The sequence below is a fragment of the Coptis chinensis genome, chromosome 2 (assembly GCF_015680905.1).
Source record: "Coptis chinensis isolate HL-2020 chromosome 2, ASM1568090v1, whole genome shotgun sequence".
Classification (NCBI taxonomy): Eukaryota; Viridiplantae; Streptophyta; class Magnoliopsida; order Ranunculales; family Ranunculaceae; genus Coptis; species Coptis chinensis.
The window spans coordinates 12,061,695-12,075,712 of NC_141457.1; the positions used below are offsets into that span (position 1 = coordinate 12,061,695).

Sequence of the window (14,018 nt, forward strand, 5' to 3'; positions counted from 1 at the left end):
TTGGTAAAATAATAAATACATTTTGTGATAAATGCGACGCCGTTGTCGATGCTACTAAACAACTATTCAATTGTGGCGCCTCTACCGTTGCAAGAAGTTTTTGTTTATAAGTTATAACTAACGTTTTTTTTTTCACTTTACTTTCGCTGCTATGACAATGGCGTCGTTGATGGTCTTTTTACAAGGGCGGGATATTCTAATTTAACCAATTTTTCTCACGGGCCTTTCTAATTATTGGATTCCAACCCTTAAAAATTGGAAAGCCCCTCCCACACAGCAATACTCATCTTTTCTTTAATTTACTGCACCGAATCATCTTCATACCAAAAAAAAAGCAATAACAAAATCTTCTTCCTCCTTTCCTCCAGCACACTTCAAAGATTAGGTATTATTCTCCTTTTTTCTTTCTTTTGATTAAATTTGAAAGCTTTAATTTTGGTCAATCCTCCACACCATTAAAGCATCGACTTTTGGTTGGTTCAATCTTTGTTTAATTCTTTTCAGATTAGATTTTTGGGTTTCCTCCACCACGTTAAAACTTCGACTTTTGCATAATACACCACCACTGTTAAATCTAAGGTAAGCTTCGACTTCTCTACAATCTACCACCACCGCCGTTAAACTTCTTGTTTCTCAGTTCGAAGGTTAATTGATTTTCTCTCTCTGGTCAATGGTTAATTGATTTTTTTTTCTATGTCCACATTAACGACTTCGACAGTAGTGGCAAATGTGGCACCAAAGAACGCTTGAAACAAAAGGTCTTCTCTTCTTATCATACAGGTAATTTTGATTATAGTTAAATAGAAATGGGTCATGTTCGAAACAATGCAAAATTTTGTTGAAATATTGGATTTTTATGTCAATACAATACTTGTGGGTGTGTTGGCTGGATTCGAATTGCATTTTGAGACTCTTTGAACTTATTTATGAGGTCCCATGTTGTGAATTAATCAATGGATCAGTAAGTTTATGTTTAGTTTTGAATTTTGTGAGTGTTTTTAATTACAACTGTTTTGGAACCAAAATCTTGGCTTTTGCAATCTTGTCAAGTTTCCAGCATTTAAATTGTAGGTAGGTTTAGGATATCGTGTTTGAGATGTTGGTTCTCTTTCTTTGACTTTGGTTTGAAGGTCTTGGGTTGTACTGTTGGATTATTTCCATTCTCTGACTAAGTGTCATTTTTTTTCCAACATGGCATTTTAGTTTGCAGTAACTCTTCATAGGAATGCTTATTAGCATTTGCCCAGAAAGACAATTAGAACTCAAGAGTCAAGACTGTAATGCACTTGTACTGTTTTGATGTGATGAGGAGCTTGACACTTTTTTCTTTCTAAATGAATTGTTCTTTTTACTATCCAGGTTCAGTCCATATATAATAGAATTGGTTCTTGTTTTCACTGTTAAAAATTATGATGTCTTTTTGTGCTGATTTTTGAAATCTATAGGTACTTAACCATTATCGGTCTTTTGTGGGACAAGGCTTTGGGGCACAAGGCTTTTTACTAAGACATTATTGCTTAGATAACTACATGTTTGTATGTCTCATGAATAATTAATGCTAATCCTTTTGCATGCTTTTTGGATGGTCTGTACCAAGCAGTGTTCAACAAGGCATATTCTTGGCATGTCACAGCAAAGCTCCAGAACAAAATAGTTATTTTTATAATTTCAACTGATCTTGTGGTATTTGCTAATCTGTTTCTTTTTCCATTTTATGTTACTCGTGTATCCATGGGATTTGAAGGTTGATCTATTGAAGAATAATTTTGGATTTGACGAGGCCTTTAATTATAAAGAAGAGCATGACTTCACCGCAGTTTTGAAGAGGTTATTATTTATTCTTACATGTAAGTGGATTGTAACAATAAAAACTAGGGGCATTGAAAATCCAATTGGGGATAACACTGTTCCAAAGGGAACAACTATCTTGTTGCACAAGTCTTTGTGTTCTGCATATGAAGGCAACAAGTTCCACACTTAAGTGATTATATTTATCTTATATAAGGACTATTTTTTTCAAAAGAGTTATTGGGTTACGCTAACCCTTACCTACATTAATCAACTTCCAAAATGTATATTAAGGTTAGTAATTCAATTTGTTGGCTTACTTTCAGGTACTTTCCCTCAGGCATTGATATATATTTTGAAAACATTGCGGGCAAAAAGTTTGATGTAGTTCTGCTGAACATGAATCACCTTGTGATGTATTAACAGTGAAGTAAGGATCATGATTTGAGTTGTTCAAGTGATCTAGATACTTACTTAGTTACTTACTGGCATCTTGTCTTATTGTTCTCATTGATTTCTGTCTTTTAGACATATCGTTTCAATAAAATTCTATTCTATTATTTATTTATTTATTTTCAATTTAATTCCCTTATCTTATTGGAACTTGTTGATTTAGTTGGAGGAGATGTGTTATCTAGCGTTGAATTAGAAAGTTTTAGACCGGAGGTCAGGATGATCCTTGCCAATACCACATCCATTGGAATGCAGCCAAAAGTTGAGACACCACTAGCTAAGGTTTGCATCCCTCAGTTTCTTCACATCATTTAATTTATTTGATTCCCAAGCACCCCTTGTCCCCTCGCAATTCTTTGAAGTCATTAATCAAGCACTCGGGCTAATTAGATATTTGTTTTAACTTTTAGTGATATTTTAGTTGTGTGATCTTCTGAGTTGATTGACAAAATGTTGATTGCAATCTCTTTTATGAGTCTTAAATTATTTTTATTAGTTAATACAAATATGTATCTGTTGGGAATGAACCTTTCCTGACATCTTAGAGCATGACTCACTAAGCATTGTAATCTCTATGACTAGGTTTGTGTTTGGTTCAAGGAATCGGAAGTCCATGAACGTACGAGTATGTAGAATACCTAGTTGATGTTGTGGCCAAGAAGCTGAACCAGTTCTACACATGCATTTCCTCTCAATCTTGGGCATGTGATCTTGACATTGGTTTAAGTCTCCTCTGTCTGTCTGAACTATTCCGTATCGTGTTAGTTAAATAAACCTACATATGTTCATTTAAGATCTAAGCAATACTTATGTGCTTTAGCTAGTACTTTGAGAAAGTAATTCTTTCTCATCTCTTTTACTTTATGAGCTGCATTTTTTTAACAAATTTCTATGATTTGTTTTGCTAAATGGTTAATTTTACCATCTTAGCTTCATTATTTCGGATAAGTTTACTAATGCCCTTTTTAATTTGGTGTGCCAGATTGGTCGATCGGTTGATGCATTGCTGGTAGATTAATAAAGAATACTTGGGTGGATGCTTTTAATATCCGCAAAGTATGAACTTTTGTGAATTTTTCCAAATTTTAGTTTTGAAGACCTTGTCTAAAATTTAGTAGATTTTGTTTTGTCCAGATTATGTCAAAACGATGTAGTGGCAAAAAGTTGTATAAATGTTTGAAATACTTTTTGTAATAGTAATATTGATTAATGAAATTTGTTTTGGTATGATTTATTGTCAAATTTATTCTGATATGTATTCTGTACATTTAAAATAATCAAAACAAAATATTGCGCTAAAAATACAAAACAGGTGTTGACCATTAGCAATTAAAAACGCCCCTTTCGCAACGCTCTACATGTAGCAATAGGGTTAAACAATTTGCGATGAAGTTGAATTGTTGTTAAAAACTTTGCTTTTAGCGCCAAAGGCCGGTGCTGATAAAAGTTAACTTTTTGCGACGCTGTATGGTGTTGTTAAAAAATGTTTTTTGCGACGCCAGTCGTTGCAAATAGTTTGAAATATTTTTAAAAAAAAATAGTTTTGGAAAATGAAGTAGCAACACAAAAAAACTATTAGCAACGAAGTGAGGCGTTGCAAAAGACTAAAAGTTATTGCAACGCCATTGTTTGCGTTGCAATTGATCTTTTGTGACCCACTTTTCTGCAACGCCTAGTTTGGCGTTGCAATTGATCAATCGCGACGCATTTTCATACAATTAGCGACGGGGTATGGCGCTGCAAATGAGCCTTTTTGTTGGAGTCACCAAAACCATGCAATCCTATTCCCGGTATTTGTAGCTGATCCATCCGCGAATACTCTCCATCCATTGCGCATATCCCAAGGGTCCAAGGGATCACGTTTAGATTCTCCCTCCTGATCCATGACCATTTCCTCTCCCCAAGTGGGATCCTCGGCTGGAAATTCTGCTAAGAACTCCGCCATGGCTTACGCTTTTTCCGCCGTTCTAATCTGATATTGGATTTCGTAACAACTAAGCATCACTGCCCATTTTAGCATTCTGCCTGACTTTTCTACCTTCAACGCTTGCTTGAGGGGTAGATTTGTTATCACCACCACTGAGTGAGTCTCGAAATAGGGTTTCAATTTCAATGCAGAGAAAATCAACGCCAAGGCATACTTCTCCGATTCTATCAGATCGCTGCGTCTGGCGTCTAGCATGGTTTTACTCTGAAAGTAAACTGGCTTCTCTACTTTCTACAACACGCACCAGGACTGAGCTTATCGCGTACTCTGAAACCCCCAAATAAAGATACAACCTCTCTCCTTACTCCGGCCGCGATAGCAAAGGTGCTTGTCCTAAATAAACCTTCAACTCCTGAAAGGCTTCCTCACACTCAGTGGTCCATCAGAAATCTGGCGTTTTCCTCAACAACCGATACAACGGTCTGCATTTGTCCGATGATTTAGATATAAATCTGTTCAATGCCGCGACCCTTCCTGCCAACCGTTGCACCTCCTTCACATTCTGAGGGGACGGCATCTCAACTAGGGATCTAATCTGCTCGGGATTGGCCTCTATTCCACGGTACGTGACTATGTAACCCAAAAACTTTCCTGAAGATACCCCGAATGTGCATTTCTCGGGGTTGAGTTTCAGCCTATGCCTCCGGAGTATGTGAAAAGTTTCTTGGAGACCCCTCAAATGTTCCTCTTCTGACATGCTTTTTTCCACCATATCATCAATATATATTTCCATGCCCTTCCTAATCTTGTCTTCAAACATTTTTTCCCCCAACCTCTTAAATGTAGCCCTCGCATTCTTCAAACCAAAAGGCATTCTTGTATAACAGTAAGTACCTCCTTCCACCACGAAGGTTGTCTTCTCTTGATCTGGGCCGAACATCGCGACCTGGTTATATCCCATGGACGCATCCATGAAAGATAACACCTTGAAACCAGCAGTTCTATCTACTAACTCATCCACTTTCATGCGGCATAGGATAACGATCTTTTGGGCACTCTTTTTATTCACGCCTCAAAATCAACACACATTCTGACCTTGCCGTTCTTTTTTGGAACAGCGACAACGTTGGACAACCATTCCATACATTCCACATCCCTGATTATCCCCGCGCCCTTAAGCCGTATAACCTCCTCGCGAATCCCTTCCGCGTATTTAGGTCTTACGCTTCTCATCTTCTGTCTTACAGGCTTCGCATCTTCCTTCATATGCAAGTGATGACAAGCAAACTCTGGATCTATCCCTGTGATATTTTCAATCGCCCATGCAAATATGTCAGCGTTATCTATCAATAATTGTACCAGCTTGATTTTCCATTCCTCTGGCAAGTCCGATCCGACTGAAGTAAACTTCTCTTCCTCTCCCACCCCCAGGTTCACAATCTCAATCTCATCAAGAGTTTTTGGTCCCTGAGGAGACTCGTATCCTTCAGTCAAGTCCGCCTCCTGTAATTGCTACGCTTCTCCTTTCTCGCGTGTCAATTTTTCCCCTCCTGTCATATTTTTTACCGTCACCTGGTGTATATTCTGCGCGGTGACTTGATCCCCCCTTATTTCGTACATCCCCCCCCCCCTCGTGGGGAAGCGGATCATCTGATAATAGGTCGACGGAATGGCATTCATTTTATGAATCCATCTTCTCCCTAGAATGGCATTATATTGGGACCCAGTATCTACCACCATAAACCTGGTGAATACCGTCGTCGGACCTGCTGTTACTGGTAACGTTAACTCCCCCATAGGCTCTGTCATGCTACCATTGAAGCCATACAAATTGGTCTGAGGAACCTTTAACTGATCTCTATCTATGTTCATCTCTTCCATGGCCCCTTTAAATAACAGATCTACCGAACTTCCGCAGTCTATCAACACCCGCTTCACTAGATAATTACCCATTGCTATGGTAATCATCAAAGCATCCTCATACAGCGAAATCACTAATTCCAAGTCTTTCGGTGTGAACATTATGTTTCTCTCGCCCATCGCGGTTCCCAACACTAACCGCGGTGTGCTTGCCACCTCATTTACCTGCTGTAAGCTCGCTGTCTTTCTTATCTTGTCTCGGTGGGCATTTCTTCCGAGTGTCTCTCCACTGTAAATGACATTTATTGTTCCCAAGATCCTAGCAGGAGGGTGCCCTCTCTCCGCATGACGAACCTCCACGACATATTCTCTGAGCATCCCCTTCTCAATCATTCTTTCCACCAGCCACTTCAAAGCATAACATTCGTTAGTGGCATGGTTCCTAATTTTATGATAGGCACAAAAAAGTTTCCCCTCTATCTCTCCAGGTGTATTCCGCGGTCCTTCATAATGCTGCAACCCCTTGATAAGTGGCAAGATTTCCTTTAATGGCCTGTTAAGAGGTGTTTGTTCTATCTCACGGTATGGCTTTCTTTCGCGAATATCTCTCCTGTTCCGATCTCCAGTTCTTTCGGGTCCAGGACTTTCCCCTCTGTAGGATTCCCCTTCTCTCTATTCTCTCTTGTCCCTATCTCTTCGATCATCTTTGTCCACCGCCTCCACTGCCTTCCCAGATCTCTTTTGTTCCCTCTCATTTCTTTGCATTATGTCCTCGTACCGAATATATTTTTCTACCTTTGGGTACAAAGCGTGCAGAGTGGTGATTTCGATTTTGGACACTGACTCGTGGACCTTAGTCCCCTACCTCAAGTCGTGCTGAAATGCAATGACCGCTGTATGCTCATCCAGATTCTCCACCACACAGAAATTCCCTTAACGATTCCGCTGACCTCTGTTTGATGTTGAATAAGGCCGCGATATCCACTACCCTCCTTTTCTGGCGGTGGATGAAATGGTCCACGAAGGCACGCTCTAGCTCTTCAAATCTACTGATGCTCCACGAAGATAAGCGATAATACCAATCCGAGGCTCCCCCCTTAAGGCTTGCAGGGAACATTATGCAACGCAGTCCATCATACTTACTTTCCTGCCACAATGGCATCTGTTGTCTAAAGTGATGCAAATGATCAGTTGGGTCGCCCTTCCCATCATACCTTTCAAATCTTGGTTGACTAAATCTCTTAGGTACCTCTGAATTCCAGATCGAATCCGCCAGTGGATTCTTATTGAAGTTAGCAACCTCCTTTTGAGCGGCACTTTGGTTCACTTTTTCAACCGCATGGTTCACTTCTCTATCTTTCCCAATCATTGCCTGTACTACCTCCAGTATGATGCCCTCTACTGGATCTACTCCCCGGGGCTGGTATTCCTCATTTTCCCCTTCCATCTCACTGCCCCGATGATCCCCACGTTCCACGTCTTCCTGTGCGGTGTCTCTTTCCTTTCTCAACTCGTCGTTCTCGTTCCTCAACCTGACTATTTCTTCTTGCATAAGTCTGGTGGCGTCTGCCGCCACATCAGATATCTCTTCCTCTCCACCCACCTCTCTTTCTTCGCTCACCACTTCCTCTACTACCACTCGAACAGTTTCTTTTCTAGGTCTTCCTACTCCCTTTTTTGTTATGGTGGCCATTTTATCTCGTTTTTCCCATAGACGGCGCCAAAATGTATACTCAAAAAATTACAACCTAATGGACCTCACTCTCTTTTTCTCTCTCTATTCTTTTTATACTCTCTCTTTTTTCCTAACTTCCCTTCTCATCAGGTTCGTTCATCTCCTCTTCATCACGCGCCCTTCAGCTCTCCACCTGTCCCACTCCCTATATGGTAGTTCTCGGCAGTTAGGTTACCGCGGACCTGATCCGCTGCATTATGTCTCCTCTTCGCAACTCTGCGTACGACCTTTTTGTACCTCTGACTCCACATGTCATCAATAGGTCCTATACAGTTGTAATAATATCTTTTAGTAATCATGCCCTGATTAAGTATTTATACTCGAGCTCCAGACCAAAATTATATCAGACCTTCCTACAACCATACAGACGTGTCTGTCAGAAGTAGTCTGAAGTTAGCCAAGACCTTGGTAAGAGTGAATGTGAGATTGCTGACATTATTTTAAGATCCGAGAGTTAGTTTCTGATAGACTTCGTACTTTTAATTTGTTATTCTATTTGCCTACTGTTTAAGGTCTTGACCCCCTTTTATGCAGGGAATGTCCATATTTATCTTTTAAACCCCCTTTCTAGGAGAATGTAGGAATTGACGCCATCCCCTATTCCTTGTTGTTGTTTGAAGGCAACACACTCTTTGAGTAATTATTGGGTCCTGCATTCGGCTTGGGCCTGAATAAGCAGCATGTGTAACCCTATTTTTCTAGTCACATCTGAACTGACCTTATTTGCAGACGAAGATGAATTGCAATCTCAATCCTCTGATTTAGGGCCAAATTCTGTCAACTTGAAGGAATATAGGCACAAGTACTGTAACTTTTTCTTACAAATGATGTGTGAACTTGAAGGAAAAATGCAGGCATCTTGGTTGATCTCGATATATCATGTTTAAAGTTCTATTGGTATTTAACAAATCAATAGACATTGTATTTTGGTTTTCCAGTGTCCTATTTGAGCTACCCAATCATGGAGATCTCAACTTGTGTCCTTTCCTCAGATTTAGGTGAAGCTTGTGGAAGGGGCCCTATTGTTCTAGTTTTTGTCTTTGTGATTTATATGTTTCAGGCTGCCATAATTATACTCTTAGCATGGCTTTAGGAATGATTATGTGGTAATTCTAGGGCAGCTAAGGCTCCTAGTGTCTAAAACTTGTCCAAATAACAGTATACTCTGAATTTACTTTGGCGTTAGACACTTGGACCATATACCTGTTACATTCGAGTTCTGAAAATCTTCTCGGAGGCCTTCTCTTTTTGGCCGATTTGAAGTTGCTTCTCGGATATGTCTAACCTGAAATCAGGGCTTGGAGCTAGGTTGTTTTTGGGAGTGTGGAGACCAAAATTAATTTGTCTTGGAGATTTAAAAGAGATTGGTATGGTGGAGAGTTCCTCACTGACTGGTGTGTACGGGGAGATAGGGAAAGTTGGTGCAGATGGTTGTGATAGAAGTTTGTGTGAAAGCATAGATCTATGGAAAGGCATAGATCCAAGGAGAGTAGAATACATTGTATTTTCACAGCTTAGGAAATGCTAGAAGAAGAGGATAATTTGAAATTTTAAGGGTCTATAATTACGGATGATGAAGTTAATCGTAATGAAGATGTGAGATTCTACCCGGAGTTGTATAAAAAGCCTATGTGGTTTAGACCTCAATTTCATAAGTTTGAATTCAAAAATCTTTTAGTCTTCTATTTAGGATGAGACCGTGGACAAGGTTCCTAGAGATCTTATCTCAATGGATGGAAGTCGGCTTACTAACCAATATGGGATCCGTTAAATTCTTCAAGAGGTTTTGGGGATGATCTAGTAAGGGAGATTTTTTGGCGATGGTGAGTCATTTCCAGTTAAATTGCTATTTTGTCAACATTGTCCACGTAAACTTGGACGCTCCAGATAGCAATAGTTTTGGCGGCACTCAATTGTGGTTTCCGAAAGAATAATTTTGCTTTTCTTGCGCTTTAAACTATCAACAGCAAGTTCAGAGCTCATTTCCCAACAGTGGAACTGCTTTGCTTGATTACTGTAGATATGGAAACTGTCCAGTTTGAATTTAGTTCAGTAGATATTAGAGTTTTCGCATGTTAGTGGGTTTTCTTTTGTCGATGAGTGAATCTTTTAAACCCTTCTGGTGGACCAAGTTTCATCTAATTTACCCTGTATCTTTATATTTTTTACATTGATTTAGTACTGGAGCTAGTTTTTGCTGACCATACTATTTACCTCTATTTTGTGCAGGTACAACGGTCTTGGAGACGGCCTCATGGAGTGGTCTGCTGGTTACTGGATTGGATGCATGAATCAGAAGCTTGCCTTTAGTACAGTTGTCGTAGTGGGGATTATTGTTTTGAATATCAGGTTTTTGCCATTGGATCTTGCTCACAAGCTTCTAAAACTTAGAGTGCTCTTTGGGACAGCAATTTTGAGTCTTTCACAGACTCATCTAGTGAGGATCTCATTAAGGTTGCACACTTTATGGTTTGGGTGGGGAGCCTTCACTGTCATGGATCCGAAGACCAATACTGGAGCTGATTAGTCGTTAGAGATAAAGGAGGAGGCGCCTACCGATCAAGGCAAAGCTATGGAAGAGAGGAGCCCTAAAGTGGCTCCAATGGACATCTGATGAGGGGAGCAGCTTTAATCTCTCCTAGTTTGCGACTTTTATAGTTCGAAAATTGAGTTTAAGAACAGGAGGATGTTCCATGCTCACGAACAGAATCTTAGCTTGAGCCTAGTGTACCTTATGGGAAAAAGCTAGTAAGTCGTACTGAACTGACTCTATGGCCTAGCCACCCGTATCAGAATATAAGTGTTTGAAAAGTGCAGTGAGAAACATTGTTCCTGTCAGGCTTCCTGTGTGACAGCCGACCAGTAGCATCTATCGAAATTATCAGGCAAATCTCATGTATTATTGCAATTAATCAGCTCATGATCCTTGACCTATAAACTGCATGGTGTGCTAGTGCGTTTTATCACTTGTTGCTGTAATTGTTTATGGATTTCAAACTTTTTCTCTTGAATTTTCAGGTGTGTCTGCCGTATAGTGTCTCATTGCTACTTGCTTACTTCTGGACTACTTGCCTTGCCCTTTTTTGTATTGCTGCAAATGAACAAGAAGAAAGCTTCTTGGAGTTTTGTTTATCCGACTTTTCTTTTGTAAGGCTCTTTGATAGGGTCGACCAGAGCATTGATACTTTCAGCGAGTGACTCTCTCCTAGGGCAGAGAATCGGGTTGAGTTTGACCCGAATCCAACCCAAATCCGAATAGTTCGGTTTCGGGTTGATTTTCATATCTGTTTATTTATGGTGTTTGTTACTGCCGGACCCCATATTGTGTTGGGCAGACCCCAAAAACAAAAACAATTATTACAAATGTGTCATTGGAAACCAACGTGAATTTGACTTGTTGTAACCTTTTCAGCCCTTCTCTTCTCTTCTCTTCTCTTCTCTTCTCTTCCAACATCAAAAACCTTAAACCCTTAAACCCTAAACAAAACTATATCCTAACACTAACACTAAACACTAATGGAAGAGTCCAACCCCATTTTAGAACATGAAGATGAAGAAGAAAATGTAATGCATCATGACCCCATTCAAGAAGAAAATGTAGAACAAGTTCAAAGTGAAGAAAATAGAGGAATGGATGATGATGCATTTAATAAGAATAAGGTAAATCTAAATTAAATGTAATTATGCATGTAGTAATTATGCATGTGTACAGTGATATATAGGACTGAAAGAGAAAATTCGAACACCCGAGGCTTAAACGACCCGGCTAGGTTGTTCGTATTGCACACCAAACGGTCTGGTCACACCATCTGGACTGAGTCCAAAACGATGTGGCCATGTCTTTTGGGATTTGGACTTAGAAAAAAAAAACTTACCGGTGTGGTCACACCGTTTGGACTAAGTCCCGAACGACTTGGCCACACCACTTAGAACTTAGTTCCAAACGGTGTGGCCATGTTGTTTGGGATTTGAACTTTGAAAAAATATGAAGTTCTATTTTTTGGCCTCTTGACCGGTGTGGCCACACCATTCATTTGGACTAAGTCCCAAACGGTGTGGCCAAGTCGTTCGGGATTTGTGGCCAAGTCGTTCGGGATTTGAACTTGGAAAAACATAGAGTTCTGTTTTTTGGCCTCTTTACACCGGTGTGTAAAGAGGCCACACCGGTGTAAAGAGGCCTCTTTACTTAAGTCCACACCATTTTGGACTTATTCCAAACGGTGTGGCAATGTCGTTTTAGGATTTGAACATAGATCGAAAAACACAAACCGTAGTAAACGGTGTGTTTGTGGCATTTGGTACTTAATCCAAACAGTGTGGCTATATCTTTACGGGGTCCATAATACATCAATTAACAACTGTTCTTCATTTAGGATCCTTCGGTGTGTTTCGATGTTCAACCGCTTTCAATGGATACAACATAAATATTTACTACGGAAGAGGTACATAGTAGGCATTGTTTTCACTTGTTTTTATTTTCTAAATGAAAGTATATTAGTTTATTGATTGTTGTTTTCTTTCATATTTTTAGATATTTCATACACGTAATGATGTAATTGGTTGGGCAACTGCTCGGAGAAAACAATGTAATGTGGTTGTGGTAATTGGGAAGTCGCAGAATGCTAACAGGAACCAAGTACCAAGGCTGGATTTAGCTTGCAAGAGTTCGGGCGTGTATCGTTCACACAAAAAAGCAGAGAAGGCTAATAAGAGAAATACTGGAACCAAGAAACGTGGATGTCCATTTAAGTTAAGATGTATTTTCCAACGCGGCACTGTCGATAGTGGAAAATTGCCGTTCTTAATGGTGTTCACAACCATCAATTGGCAAAAACCCTTGAAGGACATGCATTTGCTACTCGACTGACCGTTCCATAATTCGAGTTCTTGTCAGAGATGACTCAAAATGGAGTTAAGCCTAAAGAAGTTTTGAAGTCCATCAGACATAGGTTTCCTGATAACCTATCTAGCATATGTCAAGTCTACAATGTCAGGCACAAGGTGAGGACATTGGATATGAACGATCGCTCGCAAATGCAAAGATTGCGTGAGTTGTTAGCAGAAAACCATTATTTCGAGGAGGTGAGAGAGGATACGAATACGGATGAGATAACGGGATTGTTATGGGCCCATCCGGACGGTGTTAAAATGGCTCGGACTTTTCCAAAAGTTTTCATCATAGATGCCACCTACAAAACCAATAAGTATCGGTGGCCTTTTGTACAGTTTGTGGGGGTGACTTCAACTTGGAAGTCTTTCACGGTCTGTCAAGTGTTGCTTCAATCTGAAATAGCGATAGACTATGAGTGGGCTTTGCGTTAGTTTAACGGCTTGTTGGGTGAAGAAAGGGCATCTATGATCGTGTCTGATAGGGACTTGGCCTTGATGAGTGCCGCTGATATTGTGTTTCCTGACGCGCACAAGCATCTCTATAGATGGCATATCTCTATGTGCGTCCTTCAGAAATGCAATGATTTTTTTTCCACCACAGAACTTGTAGATGAAGGCCAGTTCTCGTGGAACACTATAGTGAAATCGAGGACTGAGGATATCTTCAACCGTAGAATTGTTGCTTTGGAAAAACACTATAGGGTTGAGTACTCCAATTTTGTTAGTTATCTGTGCGAGAGACTTGGTTTCCTTACAAGGATTGATTCGTATGTTGTTGGACGATCAACACATTCACTTTGGGGAGTACAACGACCAATAGAGTCGAAGGGTCTCATGCTCAGTGAAACGTGTTCTAGGAAACACAAAACGGACATGATTTTCTAAGTATGTTTTACTTGATCCACCCGATTTTAGAGATCCAAATTGCCCGAGATTAGAGGCGTTTGAGAAAAGTCTAATTGTAACCCAAAGACCACCACCGGATTCCTTTATTTCGTGAACTCAAAACCCGGTCTCAAAGAAAATGTTTGGACTTCCTTTATGAAGAACTAGATACCCGTGTAAGCCGTCTTTGCTAAGGACTCTCGAAGTTCATTTGTGGTGTTATTTGCGCACTGATCATGGATTGCCATGTGCTCAGGAAATCATTGAACTTCAAAAGCAAGAACGTTCCATATCTTTGAGTGCTATCGATCCTTTTTGGAAAACTCTGTCTGCTTTTCCAAGTGTGTCGGTGGGTGTTGGTCCTGATTGTAGACCTTCAATGGATATGTTTATGAAAAGGTATGAAATGGCTTCTGAAGAAGAGCAGAGAGTTATGGTTAGGAAGCTTATGGATATTGTAGTGCCAGAAAGTACATGGTT

General features: G+C 40.0%; 2 protein-coding genes across 6 annotated transcripts; one reads left to right on the plus strand and one right to left on the minus strand.

Annotated features, from left to right (window-relative positions):
- Positions 1–5,233: 5,233 nt before the first annotated feature.
- Positions 5,234–6,208, minus strand: LOC147514905 (uncharacterized). Its single transcript, XM_086592732.1, has 2 exons — positions 5,924–6,208; positions 5,234–5,635 (listed from the first exon to the last, which is right to left on the minus strand). Exons 1-2 carry the CDS (start codon positions 6,206–6,208, stop codon positions 5,234–5,236), a joined length of 687 nt encoding a protein of 228 aa, XP_086448858.1.
- Positions 6,209–8,077: 1,869 nt separating this feature from the next.
- Positions 8,078–10,805, plus strand: LOC147514906 (uncharacterized). 5 transcript variants are annotated; one of them, XR_015213308.1, is made up of 2 exons: positions 8,078–8,183; positions 9,993–10,805. XR_015213308.1 is itself a non-coding variant. In XM_086594423.1 (2 exons), exons 1-2 carry the CDS (start codon positions 8,444–8,446, stop codon positions 10,288–10,290), a joined length of 420 nt encoding a protein of 139 aa, XP_086450549.1. In that variant the 5' UTR covers positions 8,206–8,443; the 3' UTR covers positions 10,291–10,805. The 5 variants fall into 5 exon arrangements, 1 of the variants encoding a protein (XP_086450549.1); XR_015213309.1 differs by having other exon boundaries at positions 8,078–8,171; XR_015213306.1 differs by lacking the exon at positions 8,078–8,183 and adding an exon at positions 8,201–8,761.
- Positions 10,806–14,018: the final 3,213 nt, after the last annotated feature.